This window comes from Alligator sinensis, unplaced genomic scaffold, assembly GCF_000455745.1.
Source record: "Alligator sinensis unplaced genomic scaffold, ASM45574v1 scaffold56_1, whole genome shotgun sequence".
NCBI classification, from domain to species: domain Eukaryota; kingdom Metazoa; phylum Chordata; order Crocodylia; family Alligatoridae; genus Alligator; species Alligator sinensis.
The window spans coordinates 156250-173165 of NW_005841960.1; the positions used below are offsets into that span (position 1 = coordinate 156250).

Sequence of the window (16916 nt, forward strand, 5' to 3'; positions counted from 1 at the left end):
GGGCGGGGTCATGGCCACACCCTGACCCCGGGCCTGAGGCGAAAAAGGGGGGGGGGAGGGAGGGAGGGAATCACAGAAAGGGGCACTGGCAGGGACCTCTAGAGGTCCTCTAGTGTCTACTCCAGCCCCTGCTTGAGCTCTGGCCAGACCCTCTGGTACAACCACTAGAAGCTAAAAAGCAAAGGATTTTCCCGCCAGGGGGCTCTGTACTGCTGGGGAAAAAGCCAACAGGTACAGAGACCCCCTGGCAGACGTTCGCAGTTGTGGGTGCTGCGAGAAAACTTGGTACGAGAGGGTCTGGCCAGGGCTCAGGCAGAGGCTGGACTAGACACTAGAGAAGGGGTCAAAAACATTTTTGAACAGAGTGCCAAAACACACAGCCTTGGCTTGTAAGATGTTGGTATTCCAAGGTCGGACAGTGCAGGGTGCTGAGGGGCCCGATCCTTGTTGTGGCAGCACAGCTTCAGCCCCTACCCCACCATCTGCCCCGAGCTGCGTGTGCCGAGCAAAATGCCTTTGCATGCCACACTTAGGCACCCATGCCGGGGGTTGCTTACCCCTGCACTAGAGGACATCTGGAGGTACCTGCCAGCTCCACTTCTGTGCGATTCCCTCCTTCCTCCCCCACTTTGCCTCAGGCCTGGGGCTGGGGGCTGGCCATGTCCCGACTCACTGTTCGAGCAGCAAGCGGGGTGGAAAGCCAAGCAGACCCTGGCTGGAGTCCTGCACTAGTGGGAGACAGGAGGGAGTGGGGATTAAACCCCACCTTCCCCTCAAAATACTGGCATCTGGCCATGCCCCCTGCTTCCCCCTTCTCCTGCTGCTGGAGCAGCAAGGGGGCATTCTGGAGCAGGGTTTCCCACCCCTACCCTCACCCCTTTCTCAGCCAGCTGGAGCAATTATAGTGCTCCAGCTAGGGAGGAGAGGGGTGGGGCCAACCCTGCTCCACTGGAGCAGACGGCACAGCACAGCCCAGGGCTACAAAGCATCCTGGGATAATGGGGGACTGTGAGTTAGCTTAAACCAGGAAGGAGTCTGGGACAGAAGTTCTGTAAACCCTGACCTGAATCTGTTAAGTCTGATACTACATTCAGCCAGGTTTATCTTAAACGAGTTTCAGCCATTTTGAAGTGGTTGAAAAGGGAAAGGAGTGGTGCTGATTGGGAGCATGAGTCATTCTATGTCATAACTGCACCTGTTGTAGAAGTTAAATTTCTGTAAACTTAACTTTCAGTAAAACAGTCCTTGGTGCACTCGTTAAACCTGCTGCATTTTAATATTGATGTAGTTCTTATATTTTTCTATAGCCATAGCCCACTTACTTTGTAGATTTGGATAAGATAATTGCCTAGGGTGAAGTCAGTCATCTGGAAAGCCTGAAACCAAAGCTGTTTATTGCAAAAGGAAATCCCCGTGCCCCATTTCAGAGGAAAAGGTAGAAATCCTTCCAGTGGATGGGGCTACAATTTGTTATTTAACTTTCTTGATTCTACATGGCTGGCTTTTTATTCTCAGTACTATTATGCCACAGTGTTGTTACTGTAGCCAGCATTTCGGGACCTTACACAATCCAAAGTTTGCTGGGGATACCAAACAGACTTGAGAGAGGTCTGACATTCAGATCTGATCATAGTGAGCTCTCCACACATTAAAGGTCAGTAGAATCCCCGTGCTGCTATCTATAACCCTGGCTGTTAATGAAAAGGATTAGGGTCTCCAAGGAGTGCTCCTTTATGAAGAAATCCTCAGCTTTCTCATACTAATGTCTGAAAAATATTTGCAGCTTTATGCCAGTGAAATCCCTAGTACTGTGCATTGTTACACATAATTGATCCATTGACTGTAATATGACTGCTTGTGTGATTAGCTGCTCACTGCAATGAAAAAGGAAGTTGCAGGCTTATTTTATGGCAGCATCTATGTCTATCTATCAGTGATTCTGTGCCATCTTCTGTTTTACAGTTTCCCAAGCGAGACCACCTCCAAATCAGAAAAAAGGTAAGTTAACGTTAGCATATAAGTGCCTTTTTGTAAAGGTAAACATCATGTAATGTACATTTTTGATACTGAGTAAAGAACAAAGATGAGAGAATTTACTGTTAGATTTTGATATTCTTCCACAATTTTGAGCTCTTAGACAAGTGACTATTTTTAATTTCAGTTTGTTTCAAAAAATGGCAAATATAATTTTATTATCTCTACAGGATCTCGAACTCCCATAATCATTATTCCAGCAGCTACCACCTCTTTAATAACTATGCTTAATGCAAAAGATCTCCTGCAGGATTTAAAGTAAGTAGCTGACTAAAATATGCTTCATAAAAGAATGTCTTCAGATGTAAAGCCAGAGTAGTAATTATTCAAGAAGCAGTACCTATTGTTTCATGACAATTGAATTTTAATCTTGCAAACCAAATTCTGTAGGCCTCCTGCATGGTAGGCAAACGTATTATTAGTATGAATGTTGTTTCCCTAGGGTTGTGACCTCTGAACCAATAATTGTCTTGGTTAGAAAGAAGTGCTGTACTAAAGAAGGTTGTGGCTTTTCTTAATGTAAGTTCTGCATGTGTGACCAATCTTTCTCTGCCTACACTGTAGCACCATTTTGAAAGAGATGAAGTGTAGTCCCATTGCTACCAAAATGGAGCCTTCCTTTACTTCGTTTCTTTTTCCAGTAGTACGTTTGCTTATTAACCGAATCATTGGTAAGCAGGAAATTAGCTGCAATTCTGCTACAAATATTGAATATTTAAAACATGTTAATAAAACCAATGAAGCAACAATTTTAAATATTTTTTAGGAAAATAATCACTCTATAGAAATACTGTTGAATTGTTCAGTCCTCTTACTCCTGTCTACTATAAACCACTGTGATACAGGGTAAGGATTGTTGCTGCTTAAAGAAGCATTCCCAGTTGGTGGTATAAAATTAAATGCATTATCACCCAATAAAAAAATAAAGGAAACAGTTGACATTTGGGTTGTAGCACACAGTTTCATGCTATGTTTTTTCACATACCACACACCTTTCCCTCAAAAAAAAAAAAAAAAAAATTAACCATCCAAAATTTGAGGTGTGCATTTTAGGCAAGGAAAGTAATTTCTGTAGCTGAATGGTGGCAGGGGGCTGCTGATTTGACAGCAGGCGGATGTGCTCAGCACCAGCTCACCCAGGGCTGAATCCCCTGGTCACATGGAATAATGGTGGAGTCCCACTGTACGTGTCACTCCCTCTCCCCCCTCTACAGGCTTAACCTTCTCAAAGCCACTGCTGAATTGGCAGTGGCTGTTGGCTAAACAGCACCAGAAAGAAGGGTTGGAGCATTGGCACTGACAATACTTCATGTGGCCAGAGGTTCAGCCCCGGGTGAGCCAATTCTCTGGTAGGTAAGACTGGAAAAATCTCCCCCGATCCAAAATAAGGTGTATGTCCTACCTGGGGGTACGTTTTATGCAACCCTAGTAGGTACTTCCATCACTATGAAAATATCAGTTTTCACTTAGAAAGTACTCCTTTAAATACTCTTGGTAGAGACTGCTCAAAAAAATAAAAAAGGACAGTTCTCTGATACTGGTAGGTTGTGGACCACACACCCCATGAAGAGTTAATTTGCAGGCCCTGGGCTCCTACCTGGCTGTTGCTCCCCCCCACCTCCTCCATTCTTTTGCTATAGCAGCAGCTGGAAGCTCTGGGGGCATTTTTACATGCATTTCCAATGCATTGCCAGATGCTTTTAATTAGAGAGACGAGGCAATTAAAAACGCCTGTGTGTCATGTGCATTAGTGGGGCAGCATGTCTCCACACTGAGAAAATGGTAGCGGGGTGCTTTGAACTAAAGCACATTGAATGTGTTTTTATTTCAAAGCGCACTGCTGCCATTTTCTCAGTGTGGAGACGTGCTGCGCTGCTGATGCACGTGACATGCGAGGCTGCCAGAGCACGTCAATTTATGTGCTCCAGTAGACTCAATTAATCGAGTCTGCTCCGACACGCTGAATTTCCAGTGCATTGAAGCAGGCTTTCTGCATGTGTGCACGTGCCCTGGGCTTCCTCTCCCTCTCCTGACTACCACTTCCTGCCCCTAGAGCCCACGTGGCACAGCAGGAAGATACCCACACAGTACGCAACCCAAAATGCCCATGACTTATGCTTGTGCACCCCACGTAGTGTTTAGCTGTTGCCTGCAGGGTGTGCAGCCCATGGCTGCTTAAATGTTGGATAGCCCTACTCTAATAGACCTTCACAGAATGTATTTAACCCACTGTAAATTGAGTTTTCATTATGGCGATAAATGCATCTTGTACTTGAGTTGTCCTAGGACACTTTGTAACTGCATGGTGGTCTTTTGAAATAATCTCAGCTCATTGAAGATAAAACCACGCTGAAATATTTGGTATCAGAGGTGCAGTAGGTGAACAATGGACTTTTAGTACCTCTTTCAAGCAGCTAACTAAAAAAAAAAGAAAAAAAAGACCGTTTTACATTGAGATCTAGTATATAAAAACATTACTGTACTGGTGTAAATACACTAAGAAACATCTTTTTTCTTTTATAGAAGCAGTTTGTCACTAGAACCCCTGCTCTGGATCTAGTTTTATTAGTATATAAGAAATGTTAGAGTGTATTCCTTTCCCCATACAGGATTAGTTCCACTGATGTAAATAAAGCTTCATCCCTGCTGAGAGTTTTACTTTTAAGTTGACTAGTCCAGTTAAAATACTTTTTTTGGTATGTGTCCAAACCCTAAGAGAGAGCTGACCATTCCCTCGAAGAGAAAAGTAAAAGTGAAGATTAGAAAAGCCTGGGGAGGAGGCAGGTTTCAGCATGTATGGAAAAGGGACAGAAGAATATTTGAAAGAGGGAATTTCAATAAACTGGGAGTAGCAAGGAAGAATTCAGGAAAGCAAATGAATCATTTAACCATTCAGTTAAATTGCTACTTGGTCAGCACTTCCAGGTTCAAGGTAATTACCTTTCTCCTGGCAGCAAAGGGTGTAAATATATTTAAAGAAAAAATAAATGTTAAATAATTGAGGTTTATATGGTATCACTGTAGTACATAAGTTTTGTTGACTAACAAAAGACCAAACTAATTTTCCTGGATTACTGAGTACATTTCAGATGTACTCCACATGAAAGTTGGTAATGTGCAACTCAGGTTTAAATTAGACAGCCCAAAATGTACTCTTCAAAATTCCTGTTTTCATATGTAATAAATATGCATGCACCTTAACAGTTTGAAAAAAAAAAAAAAAAAAAAAAGATAATTTACTTCAGACTGAGTGTAAAGAGCCATAAAATTTGCTGTACTGTATTGGGTTGAGTGAAACATCTGCAAGTTTCATATTGTTCTATAGTGGAAAGCTATACATAACATGGATCTCATTCCTTTCCATAATGAGTTTTGTTTATAAATGTCGGAGGAAGTTGCACGCATATTGTTTGTACATATTTTCCAGACATCACTGGAGAGTGCTTTTTCTTTCCCCTTTCAGCTTCCTCTCTGTTTCTTTAGACAGCACACCTCCAAGACTCAAGGTGTTAATAGAAAAACAAAGCTCAGGTTCTATGAATACCTTTAATTCCATCCTGTCAGACTTTGAGAAATAGCATTTTAAAAGAGCAAGGTTGGCTAAAGTTGGAGCTATAGAACAGTGCACTTAAAGCTGCTTTTATTTAATCTGGGAGTATAATTTTCATTCATGTAACTATTTCCCTTGTCTCTTTCTAATCTTAGTGTGCTTTTAATGTTTTCTGTTAAATTGTTTTAAAAATCTAGGGCAGTGAAACCATTTTGGATGCATTTGTTTTAAGTATTAATGTTCATATGTTGCTTAGAAATTGAAAAGCATTGTATATGTGCCACAATGTTTTGTTTTGTTTTTAATTTACTACCCATAAGTACTGTCCACTGTAGCTCTTCAACCCAGACTTCCTGGAGAACTTTTAAAGTTAACAGATGTTTACAGGTTATACTTTGCCTGTCAAATGAATTTACAAGTGTATTAGTGAGTAGCAAATTAAAGCAGATTTTGTAACAATTACACACTTAAACTATAGAAAAAAATTCATTTGAATCACATAGTTTAACATCCTAGTCTGAAATACACTCTTTGCTACAAGTGTAGCACATAACAAGGAAAGGAGAGGGAGGAGGGAATAACACACCTGCAAGATTAGGACGCTTGACTATGGTTTAAATGGAAAATGAAGAAGTAGGCTGAGGTGGAAAGCTTAGAAATGTCTAACATGCAGATTTCCGTAGATTCATAATTGGCCTCATTCAATCACAGAATTCCAGAGACTGTGAAACACCTTAATCTGCAAATATTAGTAGTGCAATAAAGAAATGGTGTGGAAAGTCCTGATGTAAGCAAGAACTCTGATTTTTATTTCTAATTACAGTATATCTTCACTTATTCATGCAAATGGCCAGAAGACATTGAAGCTTATTAGATTCTTACAGATTAGCTATTAACTGAACATATTTGATAATGCATTGCAAAATCTAATTTTTCACTTTGTCAAGCATAGTTTAATTTTCATACTTCATAGCCTAGTAAATGTACTATAGTGCATTTTATATGAATAAGTCTTAGAAATGAGATCCAGCTGTAGGGGTCCTCTGCTGAGTATTTGCAAAATGAGGAGATACTGCCTCGTTTTTGGAAGGATAAATCTTATGCCCATTAATGAGATAAGAATCTTGAAGTGGTATTGATTTCAGTCATTTATGTGGTAGGATCTGTATGCAACTTGCTGCTTATTTAGTTGACTGCTTGTGTCAAGTTTTGGAATGATGGATTCTGAATAGCTGTGGAAAAAATGATTTTTTTTTTTTGCCCCCCCTTGAAACAACTTAGAAGTTGTTAAACAGTTACACTTCTTTTACCTTGGATGACCAATCATAAGTGTCAAGTGCAGGCTATTGCAAATTGAGGGTGATTAACTAATTGTAGGTTTGCTAAAAGTCCCTAGAAGAAGCACAGGGCATTTTGCAGTGCCCAAATTTGTTTTAGAAGTACAAAAAAATATTTGGTCAGAGCTTTCAGATTTGGTTCATAGCCAAGTTTTTTATTCTTGGAATACGTTTGGGTTTCCTTTGTACTTGAATCATCTTACGTTAAAACATGCAATATAGAAAAATTTAAGATTGATCTTAAGTAGGTACAATATAGATTAGTTTTGCTTGTATGATCAGCATACTGCTTTATTCATTCACCCAAATTTTCTGGGTTTTGGGGTTTTTTAATACTTTCCAAAAAAAGTTATCCCAGATCTTTAGCATTCTGTTTGCAGGTAAAGCATCTACAGTTTTACTCTTTGTAAACTGTAGAAAGTCACAGAATTGGCTAGTGTCATGGACGACTTTAATGAATGGTTTGATACTTTTACCATTCTAGTTTTTACGTACGTAAAGTGTCCCAAAAGTGATAAATCATTCCATCATTGACTGTATAGAACACAATCCAGATCTCTCAGAAGCTATGAACTTTAATTTCCCTGTCTCTTGCCTTTAATTTAATTTCATCATCTCTTGCCTTTTCCTGATCTTACTCTATTTCAGTTCTTTACTGCATTTATCAGTGTACCAAATTTTGCCGTAATCACATTGAAATACTTATTTCATAATAAAGTAGCAAATGTGGAACCAGTTGTCAAAACCTGAAGTATATCAGGCCATCCATTATGTCATAGATTTCATAGACATTAGGGCTGGAAGGGACCTCGTGAGATCGTTGAGTCCAGCCCCTTGCCCAAAGGGCAGGGAGTCAGCTGGGGTCAAATGATTCCAGCAAGATAATCATCCAAACCCTTCTTGAACATGTTCAGGTAGGTGCTTGCACCACTTCTGGGGGTAGTCTATTCCAGACTCTGGAGACTCAGACGGTAAAGAAGTTTTTCCTTATGTCCAGTCTAAAACACTCTTCCAGCAGTTTGTGACCACTGGACCTTGTCTTCCCTTGGGGTGCCCTGGTGAACAGACATTCCCCCAGATCCTGATGCACACCCCTCATATACTTATAGGCTGCCACCAAGTCCCCCCTGAGCCTACGCTTTTCCAAGCTGAAGAGTCCCATGCCTCAGCCGTTCCCCATAAGGCCTGCTCTCCCAACCTCTGATCATGCGTGTGGCTCTCCCTCTAGACTCTTTCAAGCTTTTCCACATCCTTTTTAAAGTGTGGAGCCCAGAACTGGATGCAGTACTCCAGCTGCGGCCTCACTAAGGCTGAATAAAACGGGAGGATGATATCTTGGGTGTTGCTTGAGATGCATCAGTAGATGTAAGCCAGGGTTTTATTTGCTTTGCGAGCTGTGGCATCGCATTAGTGGCTCATATTCATCTTGTGGTCAGTCATGACCCCCCAAGTCTCTTTCAGTGATAGTGCTAGTGAGTGTAGCACTACCAACCTTATAGGTATGATGTGGGTTCTTTCTCCCATGGTGGAGCACCTTGCCTTTCTCTATGTTGAAAGTCATCAGGTTTTGATCTGCCCACTTTGCGAGCCTGTCCAAGTTGGCCTGAATCCCCAGCCTATCCTCAATTGTGACTCTGCTTCCCCATAATTTGGTGTCATTTGCAAACTTAGCTAGTCTGCTTCTGACACCGGAGTCCAGGTTGTTTATGAATATATTAAAGAGTACTAGTCCAAATGCTGAACCCTGAGGGATGCCACTGGTCACCATGCGCCATGTTGACTTGGTTCCATCAGCTATCACTCTTTGGGACCGACCACAGAGCCTATTCCCCAGCCATCAGGCCAGAAGGTTGTTGAGGCCGCAGGTCCCCAGTTGTCATGAGGACATCATGGGAGACCAAGTTGAAGGCTTTTTTGAAATCCAAGTAAATGATGTCATCCTCTTCTCCCCATCCGGGTGAAGTGTCACCTGGTCATAGAAGGAGATGAGGTTGGTCAGGTATGACCTACCTGTAAGCTGTGTTGGTTGTCTCAGAATGAGGCTGCCTGTTGGCCTATTGTGAGTCTAAAATACTGTAATTGCAATTTAGAATTCTTTTGTTTTCATGCAAAAGACCCATCTTGTACACTGAAATGCCCAGTTTGCAGCAAGCTTCAAAATAAGAGTGTAGCTGCGAGAACATTTTTCTGCCATACCCTGTGTACCTTGTATTTTGGAAATCATGTCCATTTGGAATGAATGTCTAGTCCTTACATGGTACATAAGGGTGGGAACAGTTCCCCATATTCCCTTATGTATTCTCAATCTCCCTTTACCTTCCTCGAATAATGTTGGGAAGAGAGAGAACCATGATAATTCTTTGTTTTTCCAGCCTCACTACCTCCTATGCATGAGCTCTAGGAGGTGTTAAATCAGCCTAAAACAGTGCAGTGCGTCTTGGAGTTTAAAGTGTTCTTCTCCATTCCATCTCCCAAGCACAGGGCTATAGTTATGCTACACTGAACCCTTTGCATTTTAAATGGACAACGTACACTGAACTATCTTTATCCTTTAAAAGTCTGGTGCTTTTATGTTGCAGGTAACACCTTATAAGATTACAACACTAGAAGCATCTTACTTCAAAATAATCATTCGTTATGGTATAACCAACAAATGCTACAAAAGCATTAAGTTGCCTCCGCTGTTACTAGCAAGACATTATAATCAGAATTACTGGGGGAAGGGGGGGTTGTTTTTGTTTTTTGTGACCCAGTATTCTGTATTCTAATTACATTTCTAATGACATGCAGTGGCTAACAGAGTATCTCTTTCCATTGCTTAGTCATTTCAAAGCATATATTGAAGGAATGTGGAGAAGTCTTAATATACTTTACAGTAGTTAAGGGATATACAGTCCTATTTCAATATATTACAAATTTCTTCTTACTCTTTTGCCTTATCAAGTGGTTTCCAAGATGCATTACACTTGGATGTTTCTTTAAGTGATGGGTAATTTTGCAGTAGACGAAGACAGTATAAACATGCAACTTCCTGTGCTACATGAATCAGTTTTATAATATTTGTAATATGGATTGATTTTTTTAGGTCCTAATTCTTACTTATTTCCATTTTATTGTTTCTCTGCACTGAAGGGCAGTTAAAAGGCACGTTTCAGAAATTGGAGTTTTCTTTTTGCTTTTTTAAAATCTATTAATGAAACTTTTTAAAGAGGCTATAGAGTGTTTTGTTTTTGTTGTTTCTGTTGGAAGCTTGAGGAAAATCAAGAACGTCCTAATTTTGCTGTAAGATTTATTGAAGGTCTTTCTCTACTGTTAGGTTTTGCATTTTAATTAAAGTGATGCTATTGAATCTAAAACAAACTTTTTTTTCCAAAATGTTAACTGTTGAACATGGACAGGTGCTAACTCAGCCTAGAATCTTCATTCAAGCTGCCTAAAACTCCTTTTTTCCATTTTTTTTAGCTTTTATTTTTTATTCTCTTGACTCTTCTGTCTAGTCATTTACACTGTCTTCTAGACAAAACACAATTTCTCCCTCCCAGCCCCCAATAGCGTATATACAGATGGACAGACGGAAAAATAACCCGAACATCCTGTTAAAATCAAAAAACAAAAAACCTGCAGCCCCTTTTTTGCTACTAATTTATTTCTGATACTATTTCCTAATTATGTACAAATTATTATATTTTCAGCTTAAATTCCAGAACTCATGATTTATCTCACTGTTAAGAGTAATGCCATTGATTTTTTTTTAAGTAATTAAAATGTCATAGAAAATACATATTTTACTGAAAAATATGGGAACAAGACTCCATTGTTACCCACAGTAATTCTTGTACTGAAGAGAGAAATGAGCCAGCTTCTGTTTCTGGGCCTGCATTTGGCATTGGACCAGTTGCTTTTACCAGTGAGATTTCCCTGTCTCTGAAATGGAGATAATGATATTTCTTGATATTTTTTTTCCTTCCCCAAAGTCCATTGGGATCCAGTGGTGAAAAGCATCTATATAAGAGCTAGGTATTGCTACAATCCAAGGTGCTAGTTCTGCAAACTGTTCCACACATTTTATTTAACAGTAGGATATATGAGAGAGACTCCTGGAACTTCATGGCATATTTATGCCTGTACTAGGGCAATAGAGTTTAGATCATCTCTTATTATGGTAGGTATTCAAAAGTGACCACAATCGCCCCATGATAGGGATCCACAGTGTATATCAAATCAGTCTATGGTTTGTCTGAATGCAGTGTTTAAATAATTAATATAATTGATGGCATTTTCAGGCTGATGGTCCAGCTATTAAGAAATTGGAAGTTGATATTCATTTTGTGCATAGAAAACTGGGATAGAGATTGGTGTTTCTACTTTTGGCAAGTAAACAACCCTTTCTCCCCCAACTCTTAAAGACTGAATGCTCTTGTGAGAGGAGGATGTAGTACCAGCTTATTGCTGATACTTGGCCTTTTGGTGGCAGCTTCCCACCAGGAGGAAATAAGGAAGGAATGACAACCTCCATTAGATAGCTTCAGGGTGTGTTAGGTTAATGTATTTGTAGCCTGATTTGACCACACACCTTGCATCTTGTCTGTCTTGCTGCGTATGATCAACTTTTGCCGTAGACGCATGGATGCAGTTTTTCAGTGCAGAAGTTTGATATACTGATTCTTGTACCTGTTAGCTTTTTGTCATGGCACAAAATGCTTTAATTTTTATTTGAACATAAGCATTTTTACTAATTCATAGATTTAGGTTTTAAGATGACACCTTATTTTAGCAAGTCCTTTTCACCGGTAATAATAGGAGGTTTCTGAGGCAAACGTTGATGAGAATAGTTTGAACCATTAAAACTCCTTGTTATGGGCTTCTCCGATTTAATGCAAGGAATTTATGGCTTGACTTACCTTTTTTGTTAATATCGAACAGCAGGGGCTATCCATTAAGTATCCTCTATTTCCTAAGGTTTGTACCATCGGATGAAAAGAAGAAACAAGGCTGTCAACGAGAAAATGAAACTTTAATACAGAGAAGGAAGGACCAGATACAGCCTGGTGGAACTACAGTCAGTGTTACTGTACCTTATCGAGTGGTAGATCAGCCTCTGAAACTGATGCCACAAGACTGGTAAAACAGGGTTTCTCTTTTTAAAGTCCTTTTTTACACTTTTATTTTCTTTTTCCAGCATGGGAACACAGCATGTAAAATGATATAATAAAATATTGTTAATCCAATTAATGCATGAAATATATACATAAATGGTTAGAGAATGATTCTTCCACAGTTTTTTTTCCCTTTTGGTATACAGAATGTTTGATCAAACTTATTACATAAAAAACAACACTAGCTTTTTTTTTTCTTTTTTAATGATATATGCAATATTCTAGTCTTATCCCAAACTTCTATTTGTATGAAACCACTAAAGGGTATGAACATAACACTTCACCTTTTCAGAATCACACCTGTTGTCATTTAAATCATTTAAATATTGTCACCTTTAAAAGAAGTATTCCCATCTGTAGTAATTCTTTCTGAAGGAGATGCAATTTTAAAAAGAAATTTTTGATCCTTCGGAAATAATTTGATTGGTATGCACACTTTTAAATTAAAGTAGAAGATTCAAGATTCCGGGCTCTTACTGGTCCAGACAGAATCCTGGGAAGTGGGGGAGAGAGTCATGGGGTTCTTCGTGTATTTGGGGTGCATTTTAAACTAGTAGGCCCTTCCTAAGGGAGTTTCTTAATGTACTAAGCTTATAAAAAAAATAAGTGTTTTAGTACTTTATTTTAACCATATAGACTGCATCTAGATGAGCATGGCCATGCAGTGTGTGGCGCTGCAGACACGTCTGTGGGGGACCACTTACCGCGTGTTCGGGTGTTCTCTGCTCTGGGGCGGGGTTGACAAAAAAACAACAACAATAACAAAAAAAACTGCAGAAAAGCACAGCAACGCACGTGGGACCAGCGTGCACTGCTCAGAGCCAGAGCCTGACTGACTGGAGCCACGCTACGGCTGCTGGCCAGGCTCCAAGTGGCAGGATTGCTACTGCTGCAGCCCCGGGACACCCCCAGGGCCCCAGGTAAGGCTGCTGGCCCTAGTCCAGTGCTGGCTCCAGCCTCCTCTACCCCATCCAGGGTAACTTGCTGTGCACCAGAGCGTGTGCGCCAGGGGCGTTCCCCATTGACAACTTTGGCAGCATAAGGTGCACTGCTGCTAGTTGTTCCCGGGAAACCACATCTCCATACTCATCTGGATGCAGCCATAAGGGCGATTTACCACCTTCTCCTCTTAATTTAAGAATATTTTATATATATATTGTAAAGTCTTGTAGCCTCTTGTAATATTCAAAGCTGGATGCTAATAGTACATAATGTATACAAGAGGCTACTTTTATATGTACCACTTTACATAGTTTCTAAACATTATTTTTCATGCTTGCTTTACAACAAGTAAGTGAGACTTTGTGGAGAATTATTTTTGCTGTGGATGTAATCTTTGCACCAGCTAATACAAAGAATGTTTTTCAGTGATTTAACTATAGTTATTTAGCATTTTGAAGAAAACTGATTAATTTTTTTCTCAAAAAAAAAAAAATCTTATACGGATATAAATTTAGAAATTAGATAATGGGGATTTTTTTGTGAATGCTTAGAGGCCCGGCCCCACGGCATTAGGCACTGTTCAGACATAGCAAAAGGGCCAGCCCCAGAGGCACTGTGGGTTTTGAACAGTTTATTTTCCTAGTGTAAGAGTTCTCTTGTGCTTAACAACAAGGAGATTTGCTTAGACTACATGTAGTGGTTACATAGACTTATAAAGCACTTTAAAAGGGAAGATAGAAGTGTTGCAGTTTTCATATTTTTTTAAATAAAACTTTAAAGTATTCATTATGAATCCTTTTATATTGTTACATCTCATTTAGTTTACAGTACAATTCAAAGAGGATCATCTTTAAAATGCTCAAGTGTGTGTTTTTGTTTTGATTTAAAAAAAAAACACAAAACCTTTTAGTCTCCCAGAATTTTAAGCAGGAGTTGACTTCTGACCAATGAAAACTGAAATTGAGTTGCATTCGGCAAAAGGCAGAAATTGAAGTCTAGAAAGATCATATATAAGTCTTTTCAGCACCAACACAACCAGATATTCTTAAGTGGTGACAGGAAAAAGCAAATGCACAGGAAGTACATACAGCAGCCATTAATGTGCAATAAATATAATATTAATGTAATTTATTTTTATAAGGTACAGTGCAAGGTAGTATTGACAGCAGCCAATTTCACATGAATAATTGAGAACTTTTTCCCTTCATGTTTTTACTATGATTAGAACTTCAGGTCTTCATTGTGTGCATGTGTTCCCATATTTTTAGGGATCGTGTGGTGGCAGTGTTTGTGCAGGGTCCTGCTTGGCAGTTCAAAGGCTGGCCTTGGCTGTTGCCTGATGGATCACCTGTTGATATCTTCGCAAAAAGTAAGCTTTCACTTAAGCTTAATGCTCTTATATGTTTTTATAACGCATTCAGGCTTGGCAGGAGTATACATTACAAGATTGTTCAAGTTAGATGTGGACAGGTGCTGATGTCCTTGCACTCGGCTATGATTCCCACTCCCTACTCTCCTGGAAATGGCATACCAATCTGGCTAAGTCTGTCCAGGAAAGAAATTGTTCAGTGAGACAAGAAGACTTGCTATAGAACAGTTTGTTTGTATTTTGCTTTGAGAAGATGTATTAATAGTGCAGGCAGCCAGTTGCCCTTACTCCTAGAAGCAGTGGTAACAAGTAGACTTACTGAATGTGAATCTCCTGTCTTCCCTAAGGTGATTGGCCTTCATCAGATTCTCATGTTTTCCATAACAATAGTTTATCCTGCCAACAAAAGCTAGCCACAGCCTAGCAGATCCCTTCTGCTAAGCAGAATCTGACAGCTCCCAGAAATGTTACTGCTTCTCAGAATTGTTACAGTACTTACTAGGTGTTTCTGAAACACAAGTCACGCAGACTTTCATTCTCCCCTTTTTTATAAACAAAGAAAAATCTACATTATTTTCTACTTGCAACACATTTCTTTTTCTCCAAAATAAAAACGTCTCCATCTCCACAGGTTGAGTCAGTTGGTATTTGCTTTTTTGTTGTTGTTGATGGTGCGTACCCTGGGCTAGGCCCTGGCACAACCAGGAATGTCTGGTATGACTTGGTGTTTGTTTTCCTACATTGTGAAACATAGACCAGTGGCAGCTTGTGCAGCATTATTCAAAGGATCTGTGGTCCTTCACTGGCTTGTTCTCTGTACTCCCATTTCACATGCCACTAAGTGTTTCTACATGTGTGCTTTAATGCGCATTAGCTTATTTTAATGAGTGTTAAAGCATCACGCAGGGTGCCTGTACACGAGCGCAAAGGCTGCTCCGATGCACACGATTAATGGAGTCTGCTGGAGCATGGTAATTACTGCGTTCCAGCAGCCTTCTGCATCTTCTGTATCAGTGTCCCATGCTTCAAAATAACGGTGGGGATGCTTGAACTAAAGCTCGTTAAACAAGCTTTAGTTCCAGCACCCTGGCATCATTTTGGAGCTCAGGGATGCTGATACAAGACACTGGTGCTTGGGAACCACTCTAATTAAAGCGCGACCTCCCCACCTCCGTCAGAGCACGTATGGAAGTGCCCAAAAATGCACTTTTGCTAATGTGCATTACATGAGATAATGCGCCTTTTACTAGTACTTCACAGTAGAGGTATTCAATTTAATGTGCATTAGCAAAAGCACATAAATGAACATGTAGATATGCCCACTGTGTATTAGCTACAGTCTTCAGGCTGAGAATACACCAAGCTTTTGTCCCCTTTTATCCTGGATAACTAGTTCATGTGCACATGCCCAGAGTTGACATTTTTTAGCTTCTGTAGGCCCCTCCCAGTAATAGACAGTATATTCTGTTTAAGTACATAGCTTTGGAAGTGAAGAAAAGGCACTTACGTAGAACGTTAGAATGCAGTGCTGCTGGCTCTGGTATTAGCTCTAAAAATGATTGATTAGCTTCCCTAATTTTAAGGCTTCTAATAGTTAGTTTCAGATCTGGTATTAGAAATCCTGAAAATGAGTTTTGGGGCTGTGAACTCTGACAGCACACTAAGCAGTGCTCTTTAAGGACATAGTGCTGTCAGTGCTGTGATTTAGCAGCTCCAAAACTGAATATTAAAAGGCCTAGAAAATGAGGGGAGATGTCCATGAAATTGACTAGCTCCTGTCATTTTCAAGGCTTCTAATACCAGGCCTTTGACAGCTGCTTCCCCTTCATTCTTTCTGTTAGGGAGTACAATTTGATATAAAGTAGATAAATACAGTGACAGCATGCAGTTAGCAGGAGTACATTTAATTTACAAAGCACACAGGCAGGCTGAAATATGCTATGCACATAAGCGATTTTCACGTTTAACCAATATACAGATAATTGGAGCTTTTAACAACGTAAGCAGTAAGCAACAAAATGGGACTGGTGTTTTAGGCAGTGAAGTGAAATATGCATTTACTTGGCATGCAAATGAATGGGTCCGTTCTTTGATTTCTTTTAAAGTGTGGATGGGAGGTAAAGAAACGTGCCAGGGGTGAGCTTGAAGATTAAGATATGAGGATAAGGGTATATTTGGATCTAGTTAGAATAAGAGAGGTGGCATGTAAAAAGATTTAAAAGAAAGAACAACAGAATATGGAAAAAGTCATGTAAAAGCAAAAGAAAGTTTACAATAGACTGAAAACAGCAAAAGAAATGGATATCTCCAAAACAGATACAGAAAATGGAGTGAAGGAGAACCAAAAACCTCTGAACTCATCAATTATAAAATATATTTTATAAATACTTCATACTTACATTTTTTAAAGAAATTTAGAGTAGCAGTTATTAGTGTTGCTATATGGTGTATGTATATATAGCAGAAAAAGAATTGAGTTCCATAGAAATGGCTTGTTTGCCACAGATAAGCTGGTCTAGGAAAATTTA

At 39.8% G+C, this 16916-nt stretch overlaps 1 protein-coding gene across 1 annotated transcript in view; it reads left to right on the forward strand.

Moving 5' to 3' along the window:
- Window positions 1-16916, forward strand: part of CDC73 (cell division cycle 73) — a gene marked incomplete at its 5' end in the record, with an annotated part of 176600 nt that overhangs the window by 147786 nt on the left and 11898 nt on the right. The window contains 4 exons of the mRNA XM_006020589.3: window positions 1963-1998; window positions 2205-2292; window positions 11881-12042; window positions 14288-14388. Coding sequence (XP_006020651.2) covers window positions 1963-1998; window positions 2205-2292; window positions 11881-12042; window positions 14288-14388 — 387 coding nt within the window. The remainder of the gene's footprint in view (window positions 1-1962; window positions 1999-2204; window positions 2293-11880; window positions 12043-14287; window positions 14389-16916) is intronic.